This window comes from Corvus hawaiiensis, chromosome 1, assembly GCF_020740725.1.
Source record: "Corvus hawaiiensis isolate bCorHaw1 chromosome 1, bCorHaw1.pri.cur, whole genome shotgun sequence".
NCBI classification, from domain to species: domain Eukaryota; kingdom Metazoa; phylum Chordata; class Aves; order Passeriformes; family Corvidae; genus Corvus; species Corvus hawaiiensis.
This window is the reverse complement of record NC_063213.1, coordinates 47965980-47991187: the sequence shown is the minus strand read 5'-3', so window position 1 is coordinate 47991187 and position 25208 is coordinate 47965980. Positions and strand designations below refer to the sequence as shown.

The window sequence follows — 25208 nt, the reverse complement described above, 5'->3', positions numbered from 1 at the left end:
CAGACCTCCAAATGAGTGCTCCTCAATGCTTTCAGCCACAGAAGGTGGATCCAGGTGGATTTAAGTCCTAAGGTGACAGCAACATATCACTAGGACCACAACAACTCCACTTGCTCAGTTTGCCTCTCTTTTGTGCCATAAATGTTAGTATCTAAATGGGGCATTTAAACAGAAGGCTGGTTGCTTTGTAACATATTCATCTTTTTTCTCCTCTCTCTATTGCCTGTATATTCACTGCTGTTCCAGCCTCTAAGGAAGAGGTTACTCTCTGAATTACTGCTATGAGTCAGTGGGAACACAGTCCAAAAATGCAGCATTTTGCCCATTTTTTTGATGTTAACACATTAAAGAGTATGTTACGCTAAAGTTCAGCTGCCAGCATTTTCATTAGTTCTGACTCCTATTTCAGGGAAGTGCTGAGGTTATATCTTAAGCAGTCAAGGCAATTTCACTGGACCATAAAACAACTGAGCTTCTGTGGTGAACTCTTATCCCTCGCCCATAATAAGTGAAACATAGCATATACAGGGAGTAAGGTGCAATTGAGTACATTCAGTTTACTTTGTTTCTTAGAAAAGCTTTAAAGGAGCTCTGAGACTACTGGGAGACTGACTGTGAGACTACTTCTTCAGTGTCCTCCCACCAAAGTAACTCCATGGCAGATGTTAAGTGTATTCTCTTTGATAGGTCATCTTTTTGGCTGGGGTTTGCTGGTTTGATTGTTTCTAGATTGCTTCTTTTAAAGAAATTTTTCTCTCCTTCCTAGCCAAAATATCAATTAACGTTTTTAGAGAAAACAGAACTTTTCAGCAAAAATTTGATTCCTCTCTTGAGCTGAATGATACAAAATCAATCTTTTAACACTTCTCTGGGCAACAGGGAAGCCTGAATCAATTTCATTAAAATATGATGAAAAATATGGTCTCGTGCAGCCATAATCATGCACTTTCACCGCAATCATCTGCTCTCCTGATTGGAAGAGGTCTGTGCCTCGAATCATGGTGACTATAAACCACATCATTAACAATTCATTAAATCAATATGAGAAAAGTAGCAGAGTAAAACCAATGTCCAGATTGCAAATTAACTCTAGCAGCTCAAAAAATGAAAGTGGGTCAGCTGAGGTGCACAGAGAACAGGCCAGAAGCTTACAGGGATTTTGGAAGACCATGGGCTACCACAGCAGAGCACTGGGAGTGCCAGGGTAGCTACACTTCCTCCTTGCACTATCATCATAGTTAAAAAAAACCCCAACAAACCTGCCAGAGATGTTTAATAAACTTACTTTCTTTATACACCTTTTAAAAAAAAAAGGTGTGTGGTGCAATCTGGAGGGTCAGTATCTGTTATCATGCTTTGTCTTGAACTGCTGCTCATCTGCATGGATCAGCCCTCCCATGGGCAGGGAAAGACAAGTCCACCTGTGAGGATGAGTGGGCCAGGGCACTCTATGGGTCTGTATCTCAAGGCTGAGCTCTTGTGAGGATTAGCTGATGTCAAAGTGCTGCAGGTGATTTCTTGGGTTCCGCTACCTTCCCCACAAGCTGCTTTCATGAGGCATTTTGGGGCGCTGTCACACACACAGCTATGACTGAGCAGGGAGTTTGGCATTTGTAGGGAGGGACCAAAAAAAGCAGAGAGCTGGCAGGCTCATTCAAGCCTTCCCTCAAAAGCAAATCTTGCCAAAACTTATTTGTATCACAAAAAAAATTCTACATCTTCCATGGTGCAACTTCAGGCCATTTCTTCTTATCCTGTTGGTTGTCACCTGGAAGAAGAGACTGATCACCCCCTGCTACAACCTCCTTTCAGGTAGTTGTAGAGAGAGATAAGGTCACCCCTGGGCCTTATGTCATGCTGTAATCATTCTTTGTTCCTAAGCTGTGGTCAAATGCCGAGCTTGGAAAAATTCTTTAGATTGGAAACAATTTTAGATTGGATATTAGGAAAAATTTCTCCACAGAATGGGTTGTCAAGCATTGGAACAGGCTGCCCAGGAAGTTGTGGAGTCACCATCCCTAGAGGTATTTGAAAGATGTGTATATGTGTCTCTTAGGGACATGGTTTAGTGGTGGATTTGGCAGCGCTGGGTTAAGAGTTGGACTCAAGCATATTAAAGGTCTTTTCCAACCTAAAATATTCTATGATTCTATGACCAACTCCAACACAGGAATTTGGAGAAATGTATGACTGCAAGGAAACACCTTCCCATAAAAAATGGTAAAATGTATGGCTTTACCTACTGCAAAGGCAAAAAATAATTGCACTGGAATTACTAAAAGCCTGTTTCATAAGTTGCAAGGGTTAATTCATTTTTCAGTGATAAACTGAGATGGAGATACTAGAAACTGATCAGGAGCTTTTTTTCCTTCCCGGTACAAGAACTGCAGACTGCTAAGGCAGCTTTGTTCACATGTTTGGTTCAATCAGCTGATGCCCACTGTCCCATGTGAAGTGAGGCACAGATGATTTCTTCCCAGAAAGATAATTTGTCATGCCTTAAGCAGCAGAGTTCCCTTGAGAGATCACTGCTAATGGCAGACAGCATTTACCTAAATGTACCTGGTTGCCAAACCAAGACTGTCTTGTTTTCCTTTGCTTTCTTGGCCAAAAGCCAAGTTCATACTTCCAATCCTCCCTTTTTTTTTTCTTCCTTTTTTTTTGCCTTTGCACTTTTTTTTTTTTTTTTTAAAGTTTCTGTGAGCAGTGATAAACAATTCCTGTATTTGTGTTGCATTGATGGCAGTGTGATAGCAATGTGAGCATGCCAGCTCTGTTAGTCTAGACATGCAGGTACACATGATGTGTTCACACCCTGTCATCTGACAGCCCTTCAGGTAGCAGTGATGTGTATCTCCTCAATGAGATTTAATAACTGAGGTGGTAAAGCTGTGAAGTACCAAGCACTTCCTGCCCACGCACTTCTTTGTCAGATGAAGCCCTAAATCTCCCTGAATGTGTGTTTCTTTGCTGGGAGAATGTTTAGGACATATTTCAAACCTTTTCTCCTTTATAACTTCCTGATTCAATTCACTTGTTTAAATTGCAAAGCTGTTTCTCAGAGGCCAAGAATAATGATGTAAAAACTATAAAGGTAATTTAAGATCATCAAGGTGATGATCCAATGGTTTCAAGCAACCCTTCAGTGTTTCAGACACTCATTTTCAGACACAGGAAGGTACGGCTAGGACATTGGGAGAAGTCAGCTCAGTTTTCAGATGGTCCCTTCAGTCTTGACTTATCATAATTTCCTTAGCCTTTTATCCTTCTTTTCACTCCCTTTACACTTATCTTCCTCCTAGCTCTTCCTTCCCTTCTCTTCTCCTCTTTTTTTGTGAATGTTGGCCGCAGCCACAGCACAAGTGGACCCAAATATTTTCTTTGTCAGCCCTTCAGGAATGTGTAATCTAAGGCCCAAGAGCAGAGGAGGAAGAACATGAAGGACTGGAGTGTCACAGTAAAGCCACCTTTTAGTTATTACCCCAGCCCTGGTGGGTTTGGATTCCTCTAACCACAGGCCTGATCCTTAGTGCCTCTGAAGTCTATTTACAACATGTTTAATAATTTCTACCAGCTGGTTCTTATTGAGACTGTCACTCAAAATTTATGTAACAATTTCATGTATCAAATAACATGGCAAAAAACTCCATCCTAACCAACTTTATTGTTTTTAGGCTGATAAATTTTTGGTTTTAATTAACAGGCATTTGTTGTCAGCAGTTTTCCTCTGGAGGTTCTCAAAACCCTCTTGGGAACGAGCATTCAAACCTCCTTTCTCCCCAGCAGACTTTGGATCAGGCTTCCAGTGCTGAACCACAGTGTTTGAAGGTCACTTTTCACTTCTAGGATCAACAACCTGGAAACAAAGGAGTGAAATTAAAGTTAATGTCCCACATGGTTTAAAAAATAATTGTGAATGCCGTCGAAACCTGACATTTCAACTGGGAATGTCTGATTGAATAACAACAAAAAAAGCATCAGTCACATGAGGACGCTGCAGTCATATGATTTTTTTGCACAGTCAGTCACAGCTTTGACTTCAATTTATGCTCCCACTTCTTTCTGTCAGATAATGAGGGCTTAGTTTAAACAAGCCTGTACCCCTAGGGCTATTGCCTTCACCCTGCTCCTTGGCTGGCAGTAGGAGGGAGGCTGCTCCAGCCAGGAGAATGCTGAGGCATGGAGTCTGCATATGCAAAATCCACAGGACTGGACATCAGAGCCTGCATTACTGAGAGAAATGCTGGCTGGGGTGCTCTGGGTAGTGGTAATAACTTACACAGCTAATAGAAAACACTAGAAAAATAGAAGAAACTACCAAAAAAAAAGGTAGTCAGAGCTCTAAAATCCCCTTCCATTGGGCAATCTCTTCATTCTGTTGATACTGCCTTGGAATTACGGACTTCCACCTGCCCTGCCCAAAATAAAAATGGTTTACTGTTGCCCAACTCACTGGTTTCTGGCTAGCCAGTGTCACACTTATGAGTGCTGTTCCTTGGGATCACTGAAACTACTACTGAATTCTCTCTTGAGGACTGTACTCGGCTCTATGCCTTGCCATCTTGCCAAAGCTTGTTTTTGCTGCAAACAACAGCAAGAAACTTCGCAAGGCTGCTAGGGCATCAGTGACAATCAGCTGCTGCACTGCCTGCAGAAGCACACCTGGGCTGGGGAAGCACACTGAACCTGAATTTGAACCACTAGGTGCAGTGTTTGCCAACCTGCGCTGGTCCTCTTGAGCCACTGGTTATACCTCATTATTAGGCTGGGCAGCAAAGTCCATTTTTTGTTTATTGCTACAATCCATGAAGTTTATACAATCAAGTACTTGTCTGTGTGTGGGTCACGGCAACTTGGGAGCCATATATTGAATGGCCATCACCACACAGGGGCTGTGATGGCACCTCTAGCCATGGTTGAATACGAAAGGCATGTACTCACTAAATGTTTAAATAACATTTTTCTTAACAATCAACTCTGATCAGGAGCCAAGTCAAGAGATGTGTTTGAATTGGCCATTTTCCATTTAGTTTAGAGTTGTTGCCCAGCATATGGGGTGAGCCATGTGGTTAAGTAGTGATGGGTTCATCAAATGCAGTGAGCTGTTGCAGTAACACTTGCAAATCAGGCTGGGGAAAGAGTTAATTTGGATTTCTGGAAATAAGTGTTCCTAATTTAAAAACAAATTAAGTACAAAAATTGATCACAGTGCAAAACTAGTATAAAAATGCCTATGAGGTGAATGGTGTGGCTCCAAACAGGTCTCTCAGAAATCCCAGGGAATGCTGAAAGCAAAGGGAGTGAGTCATAAGCACATGAGCTGAAAGAAGCTGAAGACAAAATCATGCATCTCTGCTTAATTCCATCACATGATGAGTCCCGGGGCCCTTGATTTAATCGGAGAGCAGAGCAGCAGAGAAACTTCATTCTCACCTCCCAGTGGGGACCGGAGGAGTTTCGGCGCGCAGTCTCTGGCCACGCTGTTCCTCGGCAGGCGCTGAGCCAGCCCAGGCTCTCGGGAACCATGAGCGGTGTTCGCCACCACCTCGGATTGCTGCTCCTGGCCCAAGCGGTGCTGGGCGCTGCCGCCACACGTGAGTGCTTCCCTCGCCCCAGCATCCCTGCCTCCTGCCTCGGCGCGTTCCACATCCCAAGCCAGCGCAGCAAAAGCGGATGCTCCGTGCACCTGTGGTGGTTGCTGGAGCCGTGCCTGCGACCCAGTAGGCGACAGCCGGTTCCACCTCAGGGTGGCCTGGCTCTGGTAGAAAAGGTGCCCGAGCTGGGGAAGTGTGCTGAGAACTGCTCAGTAATCTGTTCCCTGCGCTCCACAGGTACACGGAGCTGACTGGAGCTAAACCTTGGCTCTTGGCAGCAAATTCTTGGCAACACTTCTCCAGTTCAAGCATGGCTAAAACGGCAGATGCAGAATGGGCTTTGAACAGTTTGCTTGGCTCAGCTGTGGCTGGGAGAGGCCAGGTCAGAAACAGTGCTCCCCACTGGGACACTTGGACCTGTGGATTCCTAACCTCAGGGAGCCCAGTCAAGGAATTAGATCTGCAAGCCACAGTAGGGCTGATCTTCTGCTTCTTTCTGGGCTCTCAGTTTGACTCAAGTCTTAGAATGACTCCCTGAGTTCAGGGCTGGGAATGTAGAAACGGGATTTTAAGCTCAAATTCCAGAATGTACAGTATAAAAAATTAAAAACCTTAAAAGCTGAAGTTCATCTGAGCATTCATCTAGCCTTGTACCTGCCTCCAATGGAGAACAGTACTGGGTGTATGACCGGGCAGGTCAGGACACCTTCCCAGCTTTCAGTGATTTACAGCACCAGAATTGCCTCTGTCAGATGCAGAGTCATTGTATTTAACAGTTTTTATTAGACTTCTTCCATCTGTTCATGCATTTGGGCTTTCATTGCAACACGTGTAAATTTTTGGGACACACTACATCCTGCCAGCAAAAAATTTCACACCTTAATTGTGCCTTACGTGAAGAAGCGCCTTTCATGTGCTTAGAACCTGTAACCTGCTGGTTTCATTTGATTCTCCTTTTGTACTTTCAGCTTCTTCCTCCATGCTGTTCATGATTCTGTTTTTATATTCTGCTCTGTCACCTCTTCTCCAGGCTTCAAGACACAGTCTATTTAGCTGTTCCTCATATGGAAACAATTCTATCCCTCTGTAGCATCCTCGCCACCTCTCCCTGTATTTTTTCAGTTCTTTTATACGGATTGAGCTGCAGAGAACAGAGGATACAGTACTCTCAAGACATGGCATTATACAATGCTGTAATGATGTTCTCATCTTTGTTCTCTATCTAGCCTTTTCCTAGATTTTCAACTACCAGTGAGCACTGCATTCAAAACTATAAAGCTGCAAGATCCCATTTCTGAGTTTAGAGCTAGTTTAGAGCCCCTCATTCTCAAAGTAAGGTTACATTTAACTCTGCTGAATTGCATAGTTTTATTCTTGAGTCATTGAGTTTTGTACAGTCCTCCCCTCTATTACTTTAATGCACAGTCTTCAGCAGATTAAAGAACTTTGCTGTTTGCCTGTTTTCCAGATTATGGACATTTTAAATTATTTTAACAATCGAGAAAAATGGGCACTTATTCATAACTTTTTTCATATCCTAACCAATAATTTGTTCATGTGAAATCCTTCATTCTTATCCCACGGTAACTTAATTGCTTTATGTTCCTTTAGCAAGGGACCTCATCAAGTGCTGTCTGGAACTCAGGCAGACTGTAACAAGCAGGTCAGCCTTGTTCCCATGCTCTCTGTCTCCCTCACAAAACTCAGAATATGTTTGTGAGCAATGCACTCCTTTTATGGCAAATCATATTAATGCACTGTACCTACTTACTCTGTTCTTCACTGCTGTTCCTACCAGCTTCTCCAACTTGAGCCCCAAAGTTTTTTTTATCCTCTAAATCTTCCCTGGAAGTGTTTTTAAAAACTGTCATCACATTTGCCAATTTTCGTTTCTCAGTCACTGAAGCAGTGTTAAGCAAGATGTTACATGCTATGGTTAATAGCTCATTTATTTCACTCTTGAATAACTTCCATACTTGGGCCATCCTATCTAGACAACTTTGTCATTTTGTTGATTTGTTCTATAATTGGGGTTTTTTTGTGCCAACACTTCATTTTGAGAGATACTCTTATCATTGTAAAAAAAAATTTCTATCACAGAAACCTCCTATGTTCTTCCATTTTGAATGAAAATATAAACCAATTGACCTATTTGACTTTTGTGCTACCCCTTTACCTTCCCTGAATGCTTCTTTTGCATCTACGTCCTTTTGGCCCTAGACTTCCTGGCAGGCTTTCCCACTTAGTTTAAATTGGGGGAAAAAAAATTTTAAAAATTAGTTCTTATGTTTTTGCAAGTTGTTCCTCAAATTCTTTTTTGTCCTGCTTTTTTATGTTTCTATACCTAACTTTAGAAAGTTTATGTTACAGTCTGATGCCATTCAATCAGCCTTTTTACTTCTAATACACCTTTATCCTCTTTAGCTGGGTCATCTTTCTATTTCTGCTGTCCTAACACTGGCTCTCATTCTCTCTTTCATGGCTAATACACTTTTGCAGGAAATACTGAACTTGTCTTTGCTACATTTTTCACCAAAATGAAAGCCAGAATGAGAAAGAAGTCAATTGAAGTACAAGATCTTTTCTCCTATGATCACCTCACCAAAACTATTACAGTAATCTGTTCCTTGGAGCATAACATTACTCTATTTTGAACTGAATTGCTCTAATTTTGGTTATGACCAACATCTGGTTTTGAGTGGTTTTCATTGTTAAAAAAGAAATACATTAAGGCTTTTTGTTCCTTTAAATTCACCAACTGAAAATCTTCAGTTCCATGTGTTAGAGAAACTAGTGCAGAAGTTTTTCCTCATCTGAAAATCCATCTTTGTCTTGTCCTGAAGCTTGTGAAATGTTTTGTATTCGATTGAAACAAACAAAGCACATCAGGGACACAAAGAAATACCTAAGCAGCTTGTGATTTAGAAGCAGTGACAACAGTTATTACTGGACTAGAAAATGAATTCTGAATTCAAGGATTGCTACTGAAACTCAAAATTAAAAGCATTTATAAAATTAAAAGTGCTCCAGATGTTTTTGATAAATTGAACATTTGGTAAAAAAACGACTGAAAAGTTTTCATCTGACAAAATCAAAACATTTTTATCCATTAAATATTTTTTAGATAAAATCAAGGAGAATGGGAAAAAGAAATTACTAAAATTATGTAGCCATTTACTTTTGAATAAAATGACACATTTATTTAGTTATACCTAAAGTGAAATTGAACTTGCTTTGTGAAGTACTTTTATAGTTGCTAATTTGTTTCTTTCCTGAGCAAAGTTTCTGAACGACAACACTACCGAACTCTTCTTCTGACCAAGACTCAAAACAATACAGCATGTGATACAGGTCATTAAGTAAACACCAGTCATAATGTTATGTTTGCTCACATCAAAATATATTAAATCTGAAGGAAAGACTTGATTCAAGTGATTTAAGTGAGACTGCAGGGAGTTCCTGGAGGGGAAAAGACTGTGGGAGATTGTGCCTCTGAGTGCAAAATCTGTTCTTTTCCTCCAACCATTCAGTCCTCAAGACTGGAGAGAGAGCTGCCAGCATCAGCTCAGAGTTGAGATGGGACGGGGCAAGGGATGTTCTTCCTGCCCAGCAGAAATCTCACTGGCAATAAAACACAAAGAGAAAGCAGCTCCTGCCTCTTCTTCTGAGCTGTTTCTCTGGTTCTCTCTTGCAGTAAAATTAGGAATCACCCACCTCTAAAGACTGTGCTTAAACTGGCTACACCTGCTCCGTGTCTTTTCCAAAGCCTGGAGAAATTCCACCACAACCAGTTAGGTTACAGTATACAGAGCAATTCTTGCCCTTCTTACAGGTCTCTGCATTTTCCTTGAAGTCATCCAGAACTTTGTTGTACTTGGGTATAAATCTCAGAAGCATTCTGCATCAGCTGTACCTTAACAATAAAGCCACGGAAAGCAGAAATCCTAACACCCTTGATGTTGTGACAGAATGGCACACTCAGCAGTTACCTTACCTGATTAACACGGCAGAGCTCTTTGAAGCCTCCAGGCTTTCATGGAACTATGCTCATGAGCCTACTTATTAACATATTTTTATGGCATCCTACAGTGTCCAACATGTTCCTACAGGTTACTTGGATATTTACGTTGCTTCCCACTATGTGTCCTTTGTGACAGAAGGAGGGATCCTAGAAGCCTGGGAAAAGTTTGAGCCCATCATTTGTAGTAATATGAGAAGAAAGAGGTTATTGAAGTTATTTAATATCTGAGCCATTTTTAAATAACAGGCATGAAGCTAATACGTTATTGTTGCTATATTATAAACACATTGAATTTACTATTCAGCTCTAAATTTCCTTTTCTGGAAATACCAGCTCCTGTTATAATTGGTTCCACCCCTCCCACCCAAACCACCAGCCAACTCACCAAAGGAGCTGCACTGGGTCAAAAACTAATTCCTGGCATAACTTCCACTAGAGCACAACTCAGACACAGAATGAATTTATCGTGTTAGCCTTTTACTCGTAGGTTTATTACCAGGCAAAACAGTCAGAAATCAAGCAACCTCTGTGCAGAGAGCCTGACTCTTGCAGGCTTATGTAAATTCTTATAAGCAATTGCTCTGATATGGTCAAAACAGAGTAAACATGTTTATTCTTTGTCTGGGAAGTTTGCAATAGTGCAAGGAGAAAAAAATATCAGTCCGACAGGAACTGTCTTTATGTTGATTATAGTTGATGTGTTTATAGCCTCGATGATAAAATTACGTAACTTTCCTACTGGTGAAAAGTTTTCTACCAGTACATGTTTAAAGCTCAGCACAAGCATAATGTTTTTATAGAGTAGTAGGGAAAATTGGATTACATTTACACTGATGTTTGGTTTTCTCTCTAGGGTTTCAAGATGTGTTGAGCCACGGAAGTACTTCTCCTGTCACATCCTATAAGAAGCTACAAGGCTGGTCTAGTGACCAAAATAAATGGAATGAAAAGCTTTATCCTTTTTGGGAAGAGGGAGATCCCAGATGGAAGGACTGCTGGAAAGGTGATTGCATATACACATTTCAAAGACACTTGCAAAGCTGGCCAGAAAATCCACCACAATGCAGAGTGCAGGTGCTATAGTGCATTTTCATAGGGGCAACATCCACTGCTGCACAGAATGGCAAGTTAGAGATGACTGGGTTTGATACCATTCCCAGTGGGTTGTCTGAGGAAGCAGAACAGTGAGGTATTACATAAAATGTTTTCCCATTATGACTAATCTCAGACATTAATACTTACTCAGAAATATTAATGGTCAGGGCTCCAGAACAATCCATTACGTGAAACATGCCCTGCAGGACAGGTAGCTTCAACTGCTACCTCAGCAGGGCAAGTGGGCTTCTGACTGACAACTTCAGCAAAGACCATGTTTATTGTCACCTGCTCTGAGCTGAGGGCTAATGACTGTATAATTCCTAGGGAGAAACAAAAATTTTCTCCTTTGGAATATATTGACCTCCCATGGGTAGAAAACTATATTCTTAGCTCTAGGAAGAAAATTAATGGTAGACCAGTAAGTGATCTGGGGGGCAATGCTGAGTCCCTCTGATTGTTTGAAGCTGGGGTTTTGATAAGAGCGCAAGTGACTTAAGAGCATGAAACCCCTTAGAAACAGAATAATCAATAAAGCATTTCTAATGTAAATGGTGCACAGTTGATTGTAGCTTCTGCTCTGATGCACCCTTTGCTGCAGTGGAGACCAATTTTCTTTTCTACAGGTGGAAGGGTGACAGCCAAACTGGACAGTGACAGCCCAGCGCTGGTAGGATCCAACGTGACCTTTGTGGTGACTCTCCAGTTTCCCAAGTGCCAGACAGAAGATAATGATGGCAACATAGTGTACAGGAGAAACTGTACCCGGGGTAGGTGATGCCAATTTCCCTGCACCCCACACACATCTGCCTGGGGCTGGCGTGAATGTGTCACTGAGCACGGAAAGCATCACAGGTGCACCCGATGAACAGCAGCCGTGTTGGATTTAACTGATAACTGATAACACTTACCTGTGCATACCCAGCCTGTGCCACACCAGTTTCTTTCCTAAGAAGATCACTGTGGTATTTTTAGTGTTCTGCCCCACTGTATATACCAGGTAATTTAAGACTGACCATCGTTATAAATTTGCCTTCCCAAAGCAGTCACATAATCCAACTTCCCAACAGAACTATTACTGCTTTTCAGCTCAGGCACAATATTGCACAGTCACACTGCTTTCTTTCAAACTTATAAAGCTGTCAATTTATAAAATTAAGGTTTTTTTTCAGTTATGAATTGTAGAGTTCAGTAACCACATCTGCATCTTGAAAAACTCTCACAAAAGAGTAAATCTCACACTTCCACATTTTAGGAATTAAAAAACAAACAAATATTTAAAAATCAAGCAATATTTTCCTCAGAAAATCACCCTTTTTCATCTTATTTACTCCTACATGGAGGAAAAGCCTAACATATATCCACTGTTTTAAGCTGCTGGATCTAGAACAACACATGCTGTTGTACCTTTCATCCTTTGAATTCATAAATGTTCAACAAATTTTTTTACTGATCAAAGTCATTTTCATTTCAAGGCATATCAGCAAGTTTTTTGTCAGCCTAAGTTCCAGTTTTTAACTGTCTAATATTTTGTTAGCAGCTGATATCCATACTCTACTTAATATCTGCTGTGCTGTTTGGGGGAGGAAACTTTCTATTTACTATCCAGAAAACTACAGAAATTCATGTCTAAGTTATTTAAAGGTGCCTTAGGAAAGTTCTCTGACAAAACAAAGTCACTTCCTTACAGTGCTTTCACAGCCACTCTTTGTACTTAAAATTTTAGATTCTACTTGCCAAATATTTAGGTAGCCTCATTAGTGAAACAGTAGCATCCTGTGTAGTCAACAGCAAGTTTTTGGGCAAGCACTTTTAAATTGTGTCTGGCCCATGAGACAGTAAAGTTTTTTTTAACTTCTTAATAAAACAGCACCAAGACAGAACAATTTTGTGTTTACATTAAAAACCAAGCAAGGCACAACCTCAGAATAAAAGAATGAACGTCAGTCTAAAAATACCCCGCTTCACCTGTTGTTTAAATGCAGTAACTGCTATAACCTGCAGTGCTTGCCTCCTGTTTCTTGACTTTCTGCACATTTCTCAGTTGACCAGAACATGTCCTATTCCTATCCTTAGATCTTCCAGCTTCCATGGATCAGCAAGTCTATGTCTACAACTGGACTGAATGGACTGACAACTGTGGCTGGGAAAACTGCACAAGCAACCACAGCCATAATGTATTCCCAGACGGACGTCCTTTCCCTCATCACCCTGGCTGGAGGAGAAGGAACTTTGTCTACGTGTTTCACACTTCTGGTTAGTACTGCAACACATGCCTTGGTTGGGGTGACCCTGCAAACCTTATATTCCCTTTGTACACAACTCATTTGTCAAGTATGTCTTACCAAAAGCCCTTTGAAAAGGATTCCACAGTCTTGAGTGGAAATACTGAATTAACTCCCCACTTTCCCAGAGATGCCTTCAGGTGTTTAGTCTAGAAATCATGGATTACCAGAAGATTCTTTTTAAATCTGCATTCACATTACTATCACTGAAGAAAATTAACTTCCTTTCAGTAGTACTCAAGATCTTTTTCTAGGAAAACAGAGTGTCTGAGCAGGTCAGTCAGACAATTTGTTGACAGCTCACTGCCACTTCAGACTTTTAAATTTGAGAGAGAACACAGTGCTGTGTATCACCAGTTTAACAGTGCAGCACTTCTTGTCTCTAGGGAGGTGAGAACTGCCACTGGCTGTGATGCTGCTCTGGTCACAGATGCTGATTTTCAGTGTTTCCTGCTCCTGAGTATGTAATGGTTGGGCTATTCCTGCCATTGGCTACGTACTAAATCTTAGTGCCCTCAGTTCACCTGGATAAATCAGTATTATTGTCAGTATCAGTATGAGTAATAATAATAATAATATTCCAAATTTTAAGCAGAGGTGATACTATTTACCTACCTCAATCAGCTGTTAAAAAGACAAATAATTGAATATATACAAATGGTTCTAGCAAGAGGTAGTATATCTTCTGGCTACACTGAAAGCAAACACAAGATCACTTAAAATGCCTCACACTGTCCACTGCATAATCCTAATGACTTAACGTAATGTAATTGCTTTGGAAAGATGTAGATACCTTGGCAAATTTTTATTGGATTAGTGAAATTTGGGGCATCCTTTTGACAACTTTGAAAAACCGGAATTTATGTGAGTAAACACAATGTAAAAGTATCCAGTCCTTCGAAAACACATGCCAGATTATTGGAAGACATTTCTAAACTATTCATTTTAATTTTGACAATCCAAGGTTCTCAGAGACTTTGCCTCTCACAAAACAACTTGCAGTGAGGCTGAGGGGGTAAATGTTAAGTTCATGTTCTGTTTCAGGTCAGTATTACCAAACAACAGGACGATCTTCAGCAAAGTTTTCAGTCAACACAGCAAATATCACTCTTGGCAAACACGGGATGGCAGTGTCCATTTACAGGAGAGGGCACTCGGGATTTGTTCCAATTGCGAGAGCAAAAGCCATCTACTCTGTAACAGGTGAGTGTGCTGGAATCATCTGTAATTAAATCCTGGGGGTATTTGTGGATTAGGTATTAAAAAAATTCAGCATAAGCATCATCTGGCATGAAAAGGAGACATTGGCCAGAGAAAGGTTTTTGATATTAAAGTGGAATCTGGTACATTGTCTTGAGTAGCTTAAGTTCCCTTTGTGTCTAGCTCAGTAGTGACTCCTCTACTTTGTAATGAAAAATTATTTATGAGAGATAATACAATCTTCCACAGATGTCTGTGATTCCTCATTTGTTCCCATACTTTTCTGGCTAACTGTTTCCTACTGACATTCACTCCTCAGGTCATAAATTGAATTAAAGTGGAAACCTGTGTTAAAGATACCATTTACGTCTCACATTCTGACTGCTGCTGTTCAGAGACTTTGGAACTTCTTATTGTTTGCAGCCAGATATGTCTGCTTTATTTATTTACTTCTTTTTTACCCCTCCAGACAAAATTCCAGTATTTGTGAGTATGTTCCAAAAACATGACCGCAACATCTCAGACTCCATTTTCATCAAAGACTCACCAATTACATTTGATGTGAAGATCCATGATCCCAGCTACTATCTGAATAATTCTGCCATCTCCTACAAGTGGAACTTTGGAGATGGAAGTGGCTTATTTGTAGCCAGCGGTTCTAGTACATCTCACACCTACACTCTGCAAGGAAACTTTACTATGAATTTAACTGTCCAAGCCATTATACCTGTACCTTGCAAGCCAGTAACACCCACTGCACCACCACCCACCTCAGCAGGTAAGCATTTATCAAACAGCAGCCGCATTTGGAGCTATTCTAAAACTCTGTATTCTGAGTTAATATCTTTAGTAGTTTTACTGTCATAATGAAAGAGCTGCAAGCCTCTGCAAACCCTCTATAAAATTGGCTTAGAGACAGAATCAATAAGCACAGATTCTTCTATGACTCTATGGTAGGGATCACTTACACATTTAACTACTTATGCATCCAGTTCTACCACCATACTTACAGCATACGAAGATCTTCAGGTGAATATAAATGTACGTTTGTATCATCTCTGCTACACCTGGTCAGGAGATTTTAGCCTTATCTACTCAGGGTCATCTACTGAGGTAAGATGTAAATTTCAAGTGACAAAGAGGAATTTCAGAACACTCTTAGAGCAAGTTCCTTTCTGGATTGCATTAACTTCCATCCAAAATTAAATGAGATTGGATTGAACTAGAAAAACCAAGTCATATTCAAAAATATGGGATTTCCACATGGCATTAACCCAGAACAGCTTTTCCACTTTAAATGTATTGACTAACATATTTCAGAATAACTTTTATTATGTTCAGCATTGGTTTATCATCTCAGAGGGTTTTAAGGTTTGCAGAAAGCCTGCAGTTTCAGCTATAATATTACTACTGTGAAATTGTAAATGCGGCTATATTTTTCCAATTTCATATTTTTAATATGTCCTCTTACCAAAACACTGAGTGAGAATGAAAAATGAAAGGAAAGATATAATTTTCACCACTTCCCCTCTTCATTTTTCCACTAGTGGTAATGTAGAGCAGTGGGAAAATACCAGCTTTTAAAAAAGCATTTTAAATGTTTTATGGGCCTTTGGATTTCTTATATAATTGATTTGGGGATTTTAAAGAAGTATTTAATTGTATTACACCTTGTAGTCTTCCTTTTATTTCCCAGAGATGGGTGACTAGCCAGGTGGTTTTTGGAGTGAGGCTCCCCAGGCCACTCCAGCGTTCTGAAGTTGGGCACATGTGTTTTCTTTAAGGATTATTGCCATGAGCTCACACAGATACATACATGACCACACACCTGCAAACCAAAGTCACTGACAGCCTATGGAATGAAAGCAGTTGGAACATATGGCTGTGTTCAGAATACTCCTGAGCAGAGCTTGTTCTAACATTGCGTATCTATTTCTTCTCCCTCAAACAGTTATGACCGAACCATCTTCTGATTCTGACTCTTCTCCCACTGTTGAGTCAGTGGAGGATAATCCTGATGGAGGTTGCCATATTTACAGAAATGGATACTATGGAAGTAGTATTGCTGTTGTAGGTAAGGATGTGGGTCAAAAGCTGAGGAATGGTGTTAACAATGAACAACAATGTATGGTAGAAATAATGTTTATTTCGACACATTTTTATCAATTACACGAGAGCCACAAAATGATCGTTCTCAAGGGCATAGCTGAGAGTTTTCAGGATTAATGTACAGACATCTAACTGGCTGACTGGTTTCTGCCTGCACTGTGCCAGAGGCTGGTTGCAGAGGTTATGATCCCTTGCTTTCAGACATGTGAGGCTGGGCCTCAGTCTGATTGCCTGCTGATGGCTGACCCCGTGTGCTGGTGGGGATGTGCGTTGTGTCACTCCTTTCCATATGACCAGCTTCTGAACATGCCACAGCAGGAGCACCTGGGCTGGGGAGGGGGTTTACAGAAGGTTGAACTGACCTTTGAATGCAGAGAAATCTCATGTAGCGGGAAGTGATTTAGCAAAATAAGGAAGTAAATAACAATAATGAGGGAAAAAAAGCAGACCAGAAAGAAGCAGCCTCACAGGGAAAGCACTGGAAAATTTCTCAACTTTCAAAGCCTTCAAGAGGAGTGCTAAGGGAGGGAGGAGGTTATGGAAAACAAGACCTGAACTGAGCATCAGCCAAACCCTGGAGGTTCAGTACACATTGACTTCAGAGCTTGTCATGTGTCCTACAGTTGATATGTGTTTCCTTTCCCAGAGGGAATCCTCGAGGTAAATATTATTCAGATGACAAGCATCCAGATGACAGAAAGTCAAGCTGAAAACTCACTGGTTGACTTTGTTGTTACCTGCCAAGGGAGGTAAGTGTGTGAATGAAGCTGTCAATCTTCCCTCTTTAGAACTAATTAGGTGCTGGAATGCCGTCTGCACTTAGATGCAGATGTATGAACAAAATTTGGGAACTGCAGTGTTTCTATTTCTTGACTGGAATTAAAGATAATGCAAGTCTCATTTTTAAACTATGCCAACTGAGGCTACTGCCAGGCACTTAGGATTCAGAGCAAATATCCAGTCTCAGTAAAAATAAGGAACTGATTGTGGGAAGAAACAATTTATAGCCTCCTGGCCAAGAAAAGATTTCAGCACTTACAGTAAAATGGGAAGCAGTTTACTGAAATTGTAAGGAAATCCTTTCTTTTTGGCCATGAGTTTTTGACACTTGGAATAAACGGGTGAGTCCAAGCAATTTCTTGGATACAGAAACATTGGACTAATATTCTTAGAAGGTTAGAGTTGAGAGGACTAAGAAGTACAAGTAATACCATGGTAATACAACTGGAATACAATTAACCTCTCTTAAGGGAGCCTTTTCTTTTCCAGCACATGATACTACTTATAAGAATCTGCATTCCTTTCTTAATGATGCATATTAAAGATAATGGACTTTATAAGCTGATTCGATGCAGGTAGCTCCTATGATCACCATAAAATGTTAAATAATAAGCAAAACAAGCAGATAATTATACAGATTGTATAAATGCATTCTATATAAAATCCACATGTGCATATATAAATGTATAGGTATGGAAAAAATACATATAGCATGAATAAAACATGCTTAAATCACTATAGTGCCACTGATTTCAATAGGCACCAGAATAAAGCTGGTGCACCAGTGCAATGTGTCTATGAACTGGGCTAACTGGGCTGACAGGACTCCTCAGATGCAATGTGCTCTCTCTTCCCATGCCAGTCTCCCCACAGATGTCTGCACAGTAGTTTCTGACCCCACGTGCCAGGTGTCCAAGAGCATGGTATGCGACCCCATCGTTGTCACGGATGAATGTTTACTCACCATCAGGAGAGCTTTTGAGGAACCTGGGACGTACTGTATAAACATCACCTTGGGTGATGACACAAGCCAAGCCCTTGCCAGTGCCCTGATTTCTGTAAATGGAGGTGAGTCTACAAAGGGCAGACGGGTTGCTGGTGAAAAGCTTCTCCCTGTGGTCACTTCCCTGCAGGGGAGAGAGCACAGGAATACATACTGGGGTTCTTATTATGCCTGGAAGCCTCAGCTGAGACTGCACCAGCTTGTGTAAGAGTTCATGCAAAGATAAAATGATTAGTATTTCCCTGGGGGAATTTTAGGTGTTAGACCTTGGTTTGACTTCTGTTTATGATCCAATGAATACAGTAATTATACAAACTATTCAATATCACAGAATATGAATAGTTCTTAAGCCATAATGTAATTTCCCACGGAAAATTGTGTTGGGCAGAAAAGCAGGTGGGGAACATGCCAGCCAGCCCACTCCACACATGAAGAGATAGCAGAAACAGAGGGTAATTCAGCTCACTTGAGACAGAATCAGAGTCTGCAGCAGAGTTGGCTGCCCTGGGCCCTCTTTACTGCCCACTGGCCTTCACATGGTTTCTACTTCTATATGAGGATAAGATGAATCATGTTCTGGAATGATCTGTGTAACATCCAGTGACTACAGAGTCTGCCCAGGGTAATTGTTTCAAAAGAGGAGCTTTACCTTTGGTTGGATGAGTGTCTAGCTCATAGCTATCAAAGCAGTCTTTGACAGAATCAGCTACTAAACTCAGCCTCAGCTAGAAGTCTAAACAATTGTGCTCCCTGCTCCCACTTCATTGCCCTCCTGACTTCCTATTACAATGTCCTAGCGACTCTTCCAAACTCTCCAATTACTATCAGCCAAGCAACTGACACTTTGCAGTCATTTTCCACAGTATTTTTTGCTGATTTTATTTAATCTAGGCGTAAGTTTATCTGTATTGATATCAGTTCATTATGAATAAGCACAGTGTCTGACCTGTAAGTGCATTCTGTCTCCTAAAGGTGAAAATAAGCATGCAGAAGGGTTTTTCTCAACTGTATTCACAGAGACTAGCTTTAGCCCAATAAGGCTGGTCTGCCTAGGTTTCCTCCAGACGGCAAAGCTGAGTTGTACTTTGGGGCTCCCACTATAATCAAAGCAGAATTAGGATCAAAGAAAGGTTGCTGCTTTGAGTCACCTTCTGGATGAGCCCACCTAATTTTGTCAAACAGTTATCTTATAGTCATTTCCCCAGCATAGCAAATGGCAAGGATCAAATTAGCTTCACCTCATGGGGTGCCAAGAGGGCCCTTCATTCCCCTCCATGCTGGAAGGGCAGCCATGTGTCTGAGGAGCAGGGCTCATATAAGAAAACTGGCAAAGCCCAGCTCACACTCTCTCACTCTAGAATTACATGTATTAGGATGTGAAAGCACCACCTCCTGCCAGTCACTAATGCATATTAGAATTACCAACTGTGCTTCAATTTGTACAGCAATAAGTAAAAATGGCATTTTCTTTAGAAATCCTATCTCACTGTAAAATAGAGGCTAACTTTTAATCAATCTACTTTCTGAACTCTAGGAGCATCATCTGGAACAACAGAAGGTGTCTTTATCTTCCTTGGCTTGTTGGCAGTGTTTGCTACCATTGGGGCATTTGTCCTTTACAAGTAAGTTGCTAGTTTCTATGATTAAAAACAGTTCAAAGAACTGTCAAAATATTATTTAAATTAACAAACCAAACAACTTAAATGTGCTTTAGCTACATTTTTGTTTCTTTACTATTGCAGCTCACAAATATTCTGGCAAATATTCAAGAAAATGAGATTACTGGCTTAGGCCACAAAATCATTGGAAAATATGCAGATGTTAAGGACTTTCAGAGAAAATTACACTCTGTGCCCATTAGCACAAACAGTAATACTAGGAGGCCTGGGAACTTCATGTAAGCAGAAAGTAAACTCCAACTGCATGATGTGATTTATATATGCAGTGAAACCAAATAAATTCTTCATTAAACAAGTGATGAATAAATTCTTTGGGGGAAAGGTGATGAACATGCAGGACAGCAGTTAACAGAAGCACATGTTGCTGCATTATTAGCTTGGATGTTTCTCATGAGACTTTGAGACTGCATCAAGGCTCCAGAGTCAAGTGTGTGCTCACCCTTCCCAGTGAGTGGTGAGAAGCACACACCTCCATGGAGCAGCAGTACTCCAATACTCCTCCCTAACCAGGCCCCCGTCACCACTACTGACCTATGGCTGCCAGACATTAGATGGGATTGAACAGGGAAGGAGGAGAGAGAATGCATGATGAACACATGATTAGTGCTCTTATGCACTGGTCACACGCTAAATGTGGACTCTCCTTTAAAAGAAAGTCCTCTTCTCCTTTAAAAGTCTTTCAGCAACTAACTGTGCACATTCCTTGCAGGAGATACAAGCAATACAAGCCTATTGAGAGGAGTGCGGAACAAACAGAGAAGCAGGAGGGATTTACTGCTTACTTCAGCACTTTCAAAGCCATTTTCTTCCCAAAGAGCACTGAGAGAAATCCTTTGCTGAAGACTAAACCAGGCATTGTTTAAACCTTTAATGTAACACTATTAGATTAAGTACAGGACTCATATCTGAACTGTACTTTAGTGGGGCTTTATTCTTGTTACAAAAAAACCCCAGGGAGTAAGGTGAAAGCACATATAGATGGGATGGTAACTTTTGGGGCTTGGTGCAATTAGCAGCATTAAAGTAGTCTTTGTAGAAAAACAAGGAGGTAGTTTTAAGCACTTGCTATTCTTGCTTGTGATGTAGGATACACTCTTCTGAATTACTAATACCCCCCACCCCTGCCTTATCTGGCTTTTCTTACTTCTAGGTTAACAACCTGCAAAATTAATCACATCCATAATCTGGAAGGGGAAAAAAAAGTTTAATTAAAAAAAAAAAAAAAGACAAAAAACCCCAGCAACCAACCAACTTGTAAACACTTAGTTTTTATTGCTGCTTACTGCCTTAGCAGGATTCATGTCTTTGCTGGAAAGAGAGACATGGGGGGCAGGCACGTGTTATGCCTGTGGAATGAAACATGCCATGGCCTATTCCCAGGCATTGGCACTGAACTGCTGCCACTGTTACCCTGTTCAGGAGGTCCTAGGACAGACTTGCCCCAGGCAGGCCAGCTTCCCACCAAGCAAACTGTAGATTCTGGGAACCACCAGAGGCACAGCCCCCCACTGTGAGTTTGGCAGCAGCCACCCTGTTTTTCAGGGTTCAATAGCATGGGTGCAGCTCATTCAATGCCAGCTGGCCTCAGGGCCAGAAAACAGGGCTGGACACACTTAGCTTCCCACTGGACATGGCTACCAGTGCGTGAGTCTCTCTATAAACTAGACCACAGACACCCATGCAACAAGATGAGGCCCATTGGCTTGGCTCTCCCTGTTCAGACTTTGAGTCCCATGTAAAATTCTGAGTTGCAAGTGCTGATGCTGTCTTTGTCTCCTTTGCTTCCGTTGGTCTTGACACCCTGGACTGGCACCGCTGCTTCCAAGGGGGCAGACAGGTGGATGTGTGCTCCACGTCCAATGAAGGGTCAGCAGAGCAAGGGATCTAGCAGGAAGGGGTAACGTTCAACTGCCTTTTCCTCTTCTCTGTTCATTTCTGTCTTTCCTGCTGTAAAGAGACATTAATTTCTGCTTGTTCCTCCATCCCTCTGACCACTAAATCAAATAAATGAAAACTCCAATATCAACAAAACACTATGCTCCAATTTCTGCTTTTACATGACATATCCTAGAAAACGTAAACTTATGCAAAATCAATGTGCCTTCACTTGTTCACTCTAGCTGCAATTCTGTTAAAAGAACTTTTTCTGAGGCCCCCAAAAGTAATCTGGCCTCATAGCCACACATGCTCATCACTCAGCATCATGGCATTTCACAGTGTGAGACCAGCACAAACTGCTGAAGGCTGGCTCACTGGATGATGAGAAAAGGACAGCATCTTATTTGGTTGCTAAAAAGATTCATTGAGATGAGCAAACAGACCAAAAATTCTTTATAGTTCATGTTTCATAAAACCCCTGCTGTTGTTAGTAAAGGTAATAATGAAAATGAAGGCTGGGCAAATGACCTTACACAATCAATTTCTAAACACTGAATTCTTTGAAGATCTGTATTTCAATATAATTAGCTTATTTACCATGTCTTGAAACATCTCTGATACATACTGTTTTCTGTTCCTGAGGCAATATATAATTATAAACACACTTTCCTACTGTTTTAGCAGATCTTTCAAATGCTTATCATTTGTAATCTGAATCTAGTCTTCACTGCCCCTTCCCAGTGTGCATAGACACCTTTAAATGACTTAAAGATATTTAAAAAAATGCAGATTCCAACATACCTGTGAGATTAGTTCTTTAGTTCTAAAATTCAACAACCTCTTTTCTTCTTTTGTTTCCAGGTTCTCCCATTATTGTAATTCTTTTGTGGCTATTTCAGTTATATTATTAAAAGCAGTGTACTTGCTATTGTTCTATCTTCCTTATATGTAAGATCCTATTGTCTAAGAACTAGCATCTCAAACTATTTTCTGTCTTAAAAAGGAAACACATTTTCTGCAAAAATTACTGTCTAAATGTTATGTCTCTGTTATCAGTCAGGCAGGACTGTAATTTGTATTTGTTGCTCTAGCTTGAGGCAGGACAGGGGTTTAGTGGAAAGCTTAAGATGGCCTGTAATGAAGCATGAAAACATTAAATCTGTCACAGTTTAGGATCAGTGAAGATTCAGGCTACCACCTAGGCTACATGCAGAAAACATCTTGCTTCTGCAAAACGCTGCATGTTGGATACTCAGAGACATCTTAAGCTTTTGCATAGAAAATGGCTTTCAGGCATACATTAAGAGCTTTTTTATATTTTAACCTAAGTATTAGGAATATCTTGCACTATCTCCCTTTAAGTTTCATGTCAGAATACAACATTTTTATATAATGATTTTGTCTTTTCAGCTGTAACTTCTATTTCATACCTCTTTACTTTTATACAATGGGATTTAACTGCTGCACTGACAAATAAACCATGTAATGATTTTAAAGAGTTCATTGCTTTGTCTCAGAACGAGAAACTGCGAGATAAGCAACTTGATGAGTTGCCCAATTATTGATCAAAACAGTGTCTACCTCCATAAAACACAGGATTTGCCTTACCCTCAGTTCACACCTGGCTCTACCATTGGTTATCGAGCTGGTTTTGCAGTCTCCCTCCAAGTGTACTCAGAGCAATGGCACCACAAACCTGAGAAGCAAGGAGACTTTCTTAACATCCAGTTGACACAATTTCAGAACAGATCAGGATACAAATGAACTTCATGTCCTTCAAAGGCAAGAACAGCTGACAAACAACAGATTTGTGAATGGCAGCAAATGTTACAAGACAGGTTTCAGGCATTCCCTTTGGAGAAATAACATCAAGAATGACATCAAACATAAATGTACATCATCTTCATAGAAAGAACATCTTTCCAAACATGTCTTCAAGAGAAATGGAAACATCAGTTGGGTAGCAACTGATTAAAAATTACTTTAAAAATTGAGCTGTTAATTCAACCCACTTGTTTTGTTCCTCCCCCTTTTTCTTCTTGAGTATTTTTTATAGCATACATTTAAGGCTCATCAGATGTGGCACTTTTCTTACCAAAGGTATTTTTAAGCTGAAACCAAGGCTGAAAAACACCAGTCTCTGAAGGAACTTGTAGAGGAATCAAACAAAACTTTGCCAGAGACATCCAGCCACTGTGGCTTATTAGTACAAACAATCACCTCCAGCCTCATACAGCGTAGTCAAATCTTCTTTAAAGATAAAGCTTTTATCACTGCAAGTCTTTATAATTCACACAGAATTCCATAATCCCAGATTTCTTAGGTTGGAAGGGACCTCTGGAGATGATCTAGTCCAGACCCTCCCCCCCCCCCCCCCCCCCAAGACAGGGTCACCTACAGCAAATTACACAGGAGTGTGTCCAAGTGGGTCTGGAATGTCTCCAAAGAGGGAGACTCCATGACCTCCCCGGGCAGGCTGTTCCAGTGCTCTGCCACCCTTAAGGTAAAGAAGTTCTTCTGCATGTTGAGGTGAAACTTCTTGGTTTTAGTTTATCGCCACTGCTCCTCGCCCTGTTGCAGGCCACCACCAGAAAGAGTCTGGCACCATCCATGGCTATGTCTTTTAAACCTTAATATCATTGTTTGACCACCATACGTGGTGAGAGAGGGAAACACATTCTGAATGGGAATTCTTTTATTTTAGTGACCCTGTAAATGCCAGGATTTCCAGGGGGAGGAGGTAGAGGGAAATACATTTCACCCACGTTAAATACAAATGCTTAAACACACCCAGCCCATAGTTTCTAAACCCTTGACAACTTTCTCCACAGCAAACCAAGCATAGCGAGACTACTACCCTGTGCCCATTAACACTATGTGGGAATTACTGAAATGGAAAACACACTTTTCCTGAGAAAAATGTGTTAGTTTTTTAGGCAAAACTGTAGAGTTTAAAAAGGGACACAGGGCTTGAGCTGGGATATGCGGTTTGGGTTTATACGGCAGTGCCCATATACTGTATCTGCCCCTTTCCAGCTGCCCAGCAACCCAGCACAGCATAGCAGTGATTACAGAGCAGAAATTATCTTTCCTCTCAAATCTAGGCACGTCAAACCATCTTTAAAATTGATGCTTGTTTAACTATCCTTTGGCCCATGTTACCAAGCTGCGGTACCAAACTGCTAGGTTACCTCCAGGATGTATCCCCAAATTAACCTGCACCTGTTTTCTGGCTCCAGAATCCCACAGGCTGGATGCAGATGAATTGCACATGGCGGGGAAGACAAGGGAGACCACAAGGTTGAGGAGCAACAGAACAAGGGGAAATGGCTTCAAATCGAAAGATAGTAGAGAAATTTTCTTTACTGTGAGGATGATGAGGCACTGGAACAGGTCGCTCAAAGAAGTTGTGGATGCCTAATCCCTGGCAGTGCTCACGGCCACGTTGGATGGGGCTCTGAGCAACCGTCTAGGGGAAGGTGTCCCTGTCCATGGCACGCAGGTTGGAACTGGATGACTTTTAAGGTCCTTTCCACCCCAAGCCTTTCTACGATTCTGTGACCC

General features: G+C 41.0%; 1 protein-coding gene and 1 long non-coding RNA gene across 2 annotated transcripts; one reads left to right on the top strand and one right to left on the bottom strand.

Annotated features, from left to right (window-relative positions):
• The first annotated feature begins 5308 nt into the window (after positions 1 to 5308).
• Positions 5309 to 23140, top strand: GPNMB (glycoprotein nmb). The gene is made up of 11 exons (XM_048303438.1): positions 5309 to 5594; positions 10469 to 10618; positions 11337 to 11480; positions 12787 to 12966; positions 14040 to 14198; positions 14665 to 14973; positions 16147 to 16269; positions 16951 to 17053; positions 17947 to 18152; positions 19622 to 19709; positions 20476 to 23140. Exons 1-11 carry the CDS (start codon positions 5525 to 5527, stop codon positions 20627 to 20629), a joined length of 1686 nt encoding a protein of 561 aa, XP_048159395.1. The 5' UTR covers positions 5309 to 5524; the 3' UTR covers positions 20630 to 23140.
• LOC125325894 lies at positions 22919 to 25030 on the bottom strand. Its single transcript, XR_007203601.1, has 2 exons — positions 23740 to 25030; positions 22919 to 23340 (listed from the first exon to the last, which is right to left on the bottom strand). It is a non-coding gene; the product is annotated as an uncharacterized LOC125325894 (long non-coding RNA).
• Between the last annotated feature and the right edge of the window lie 178 nt (positions 25031 to 25208).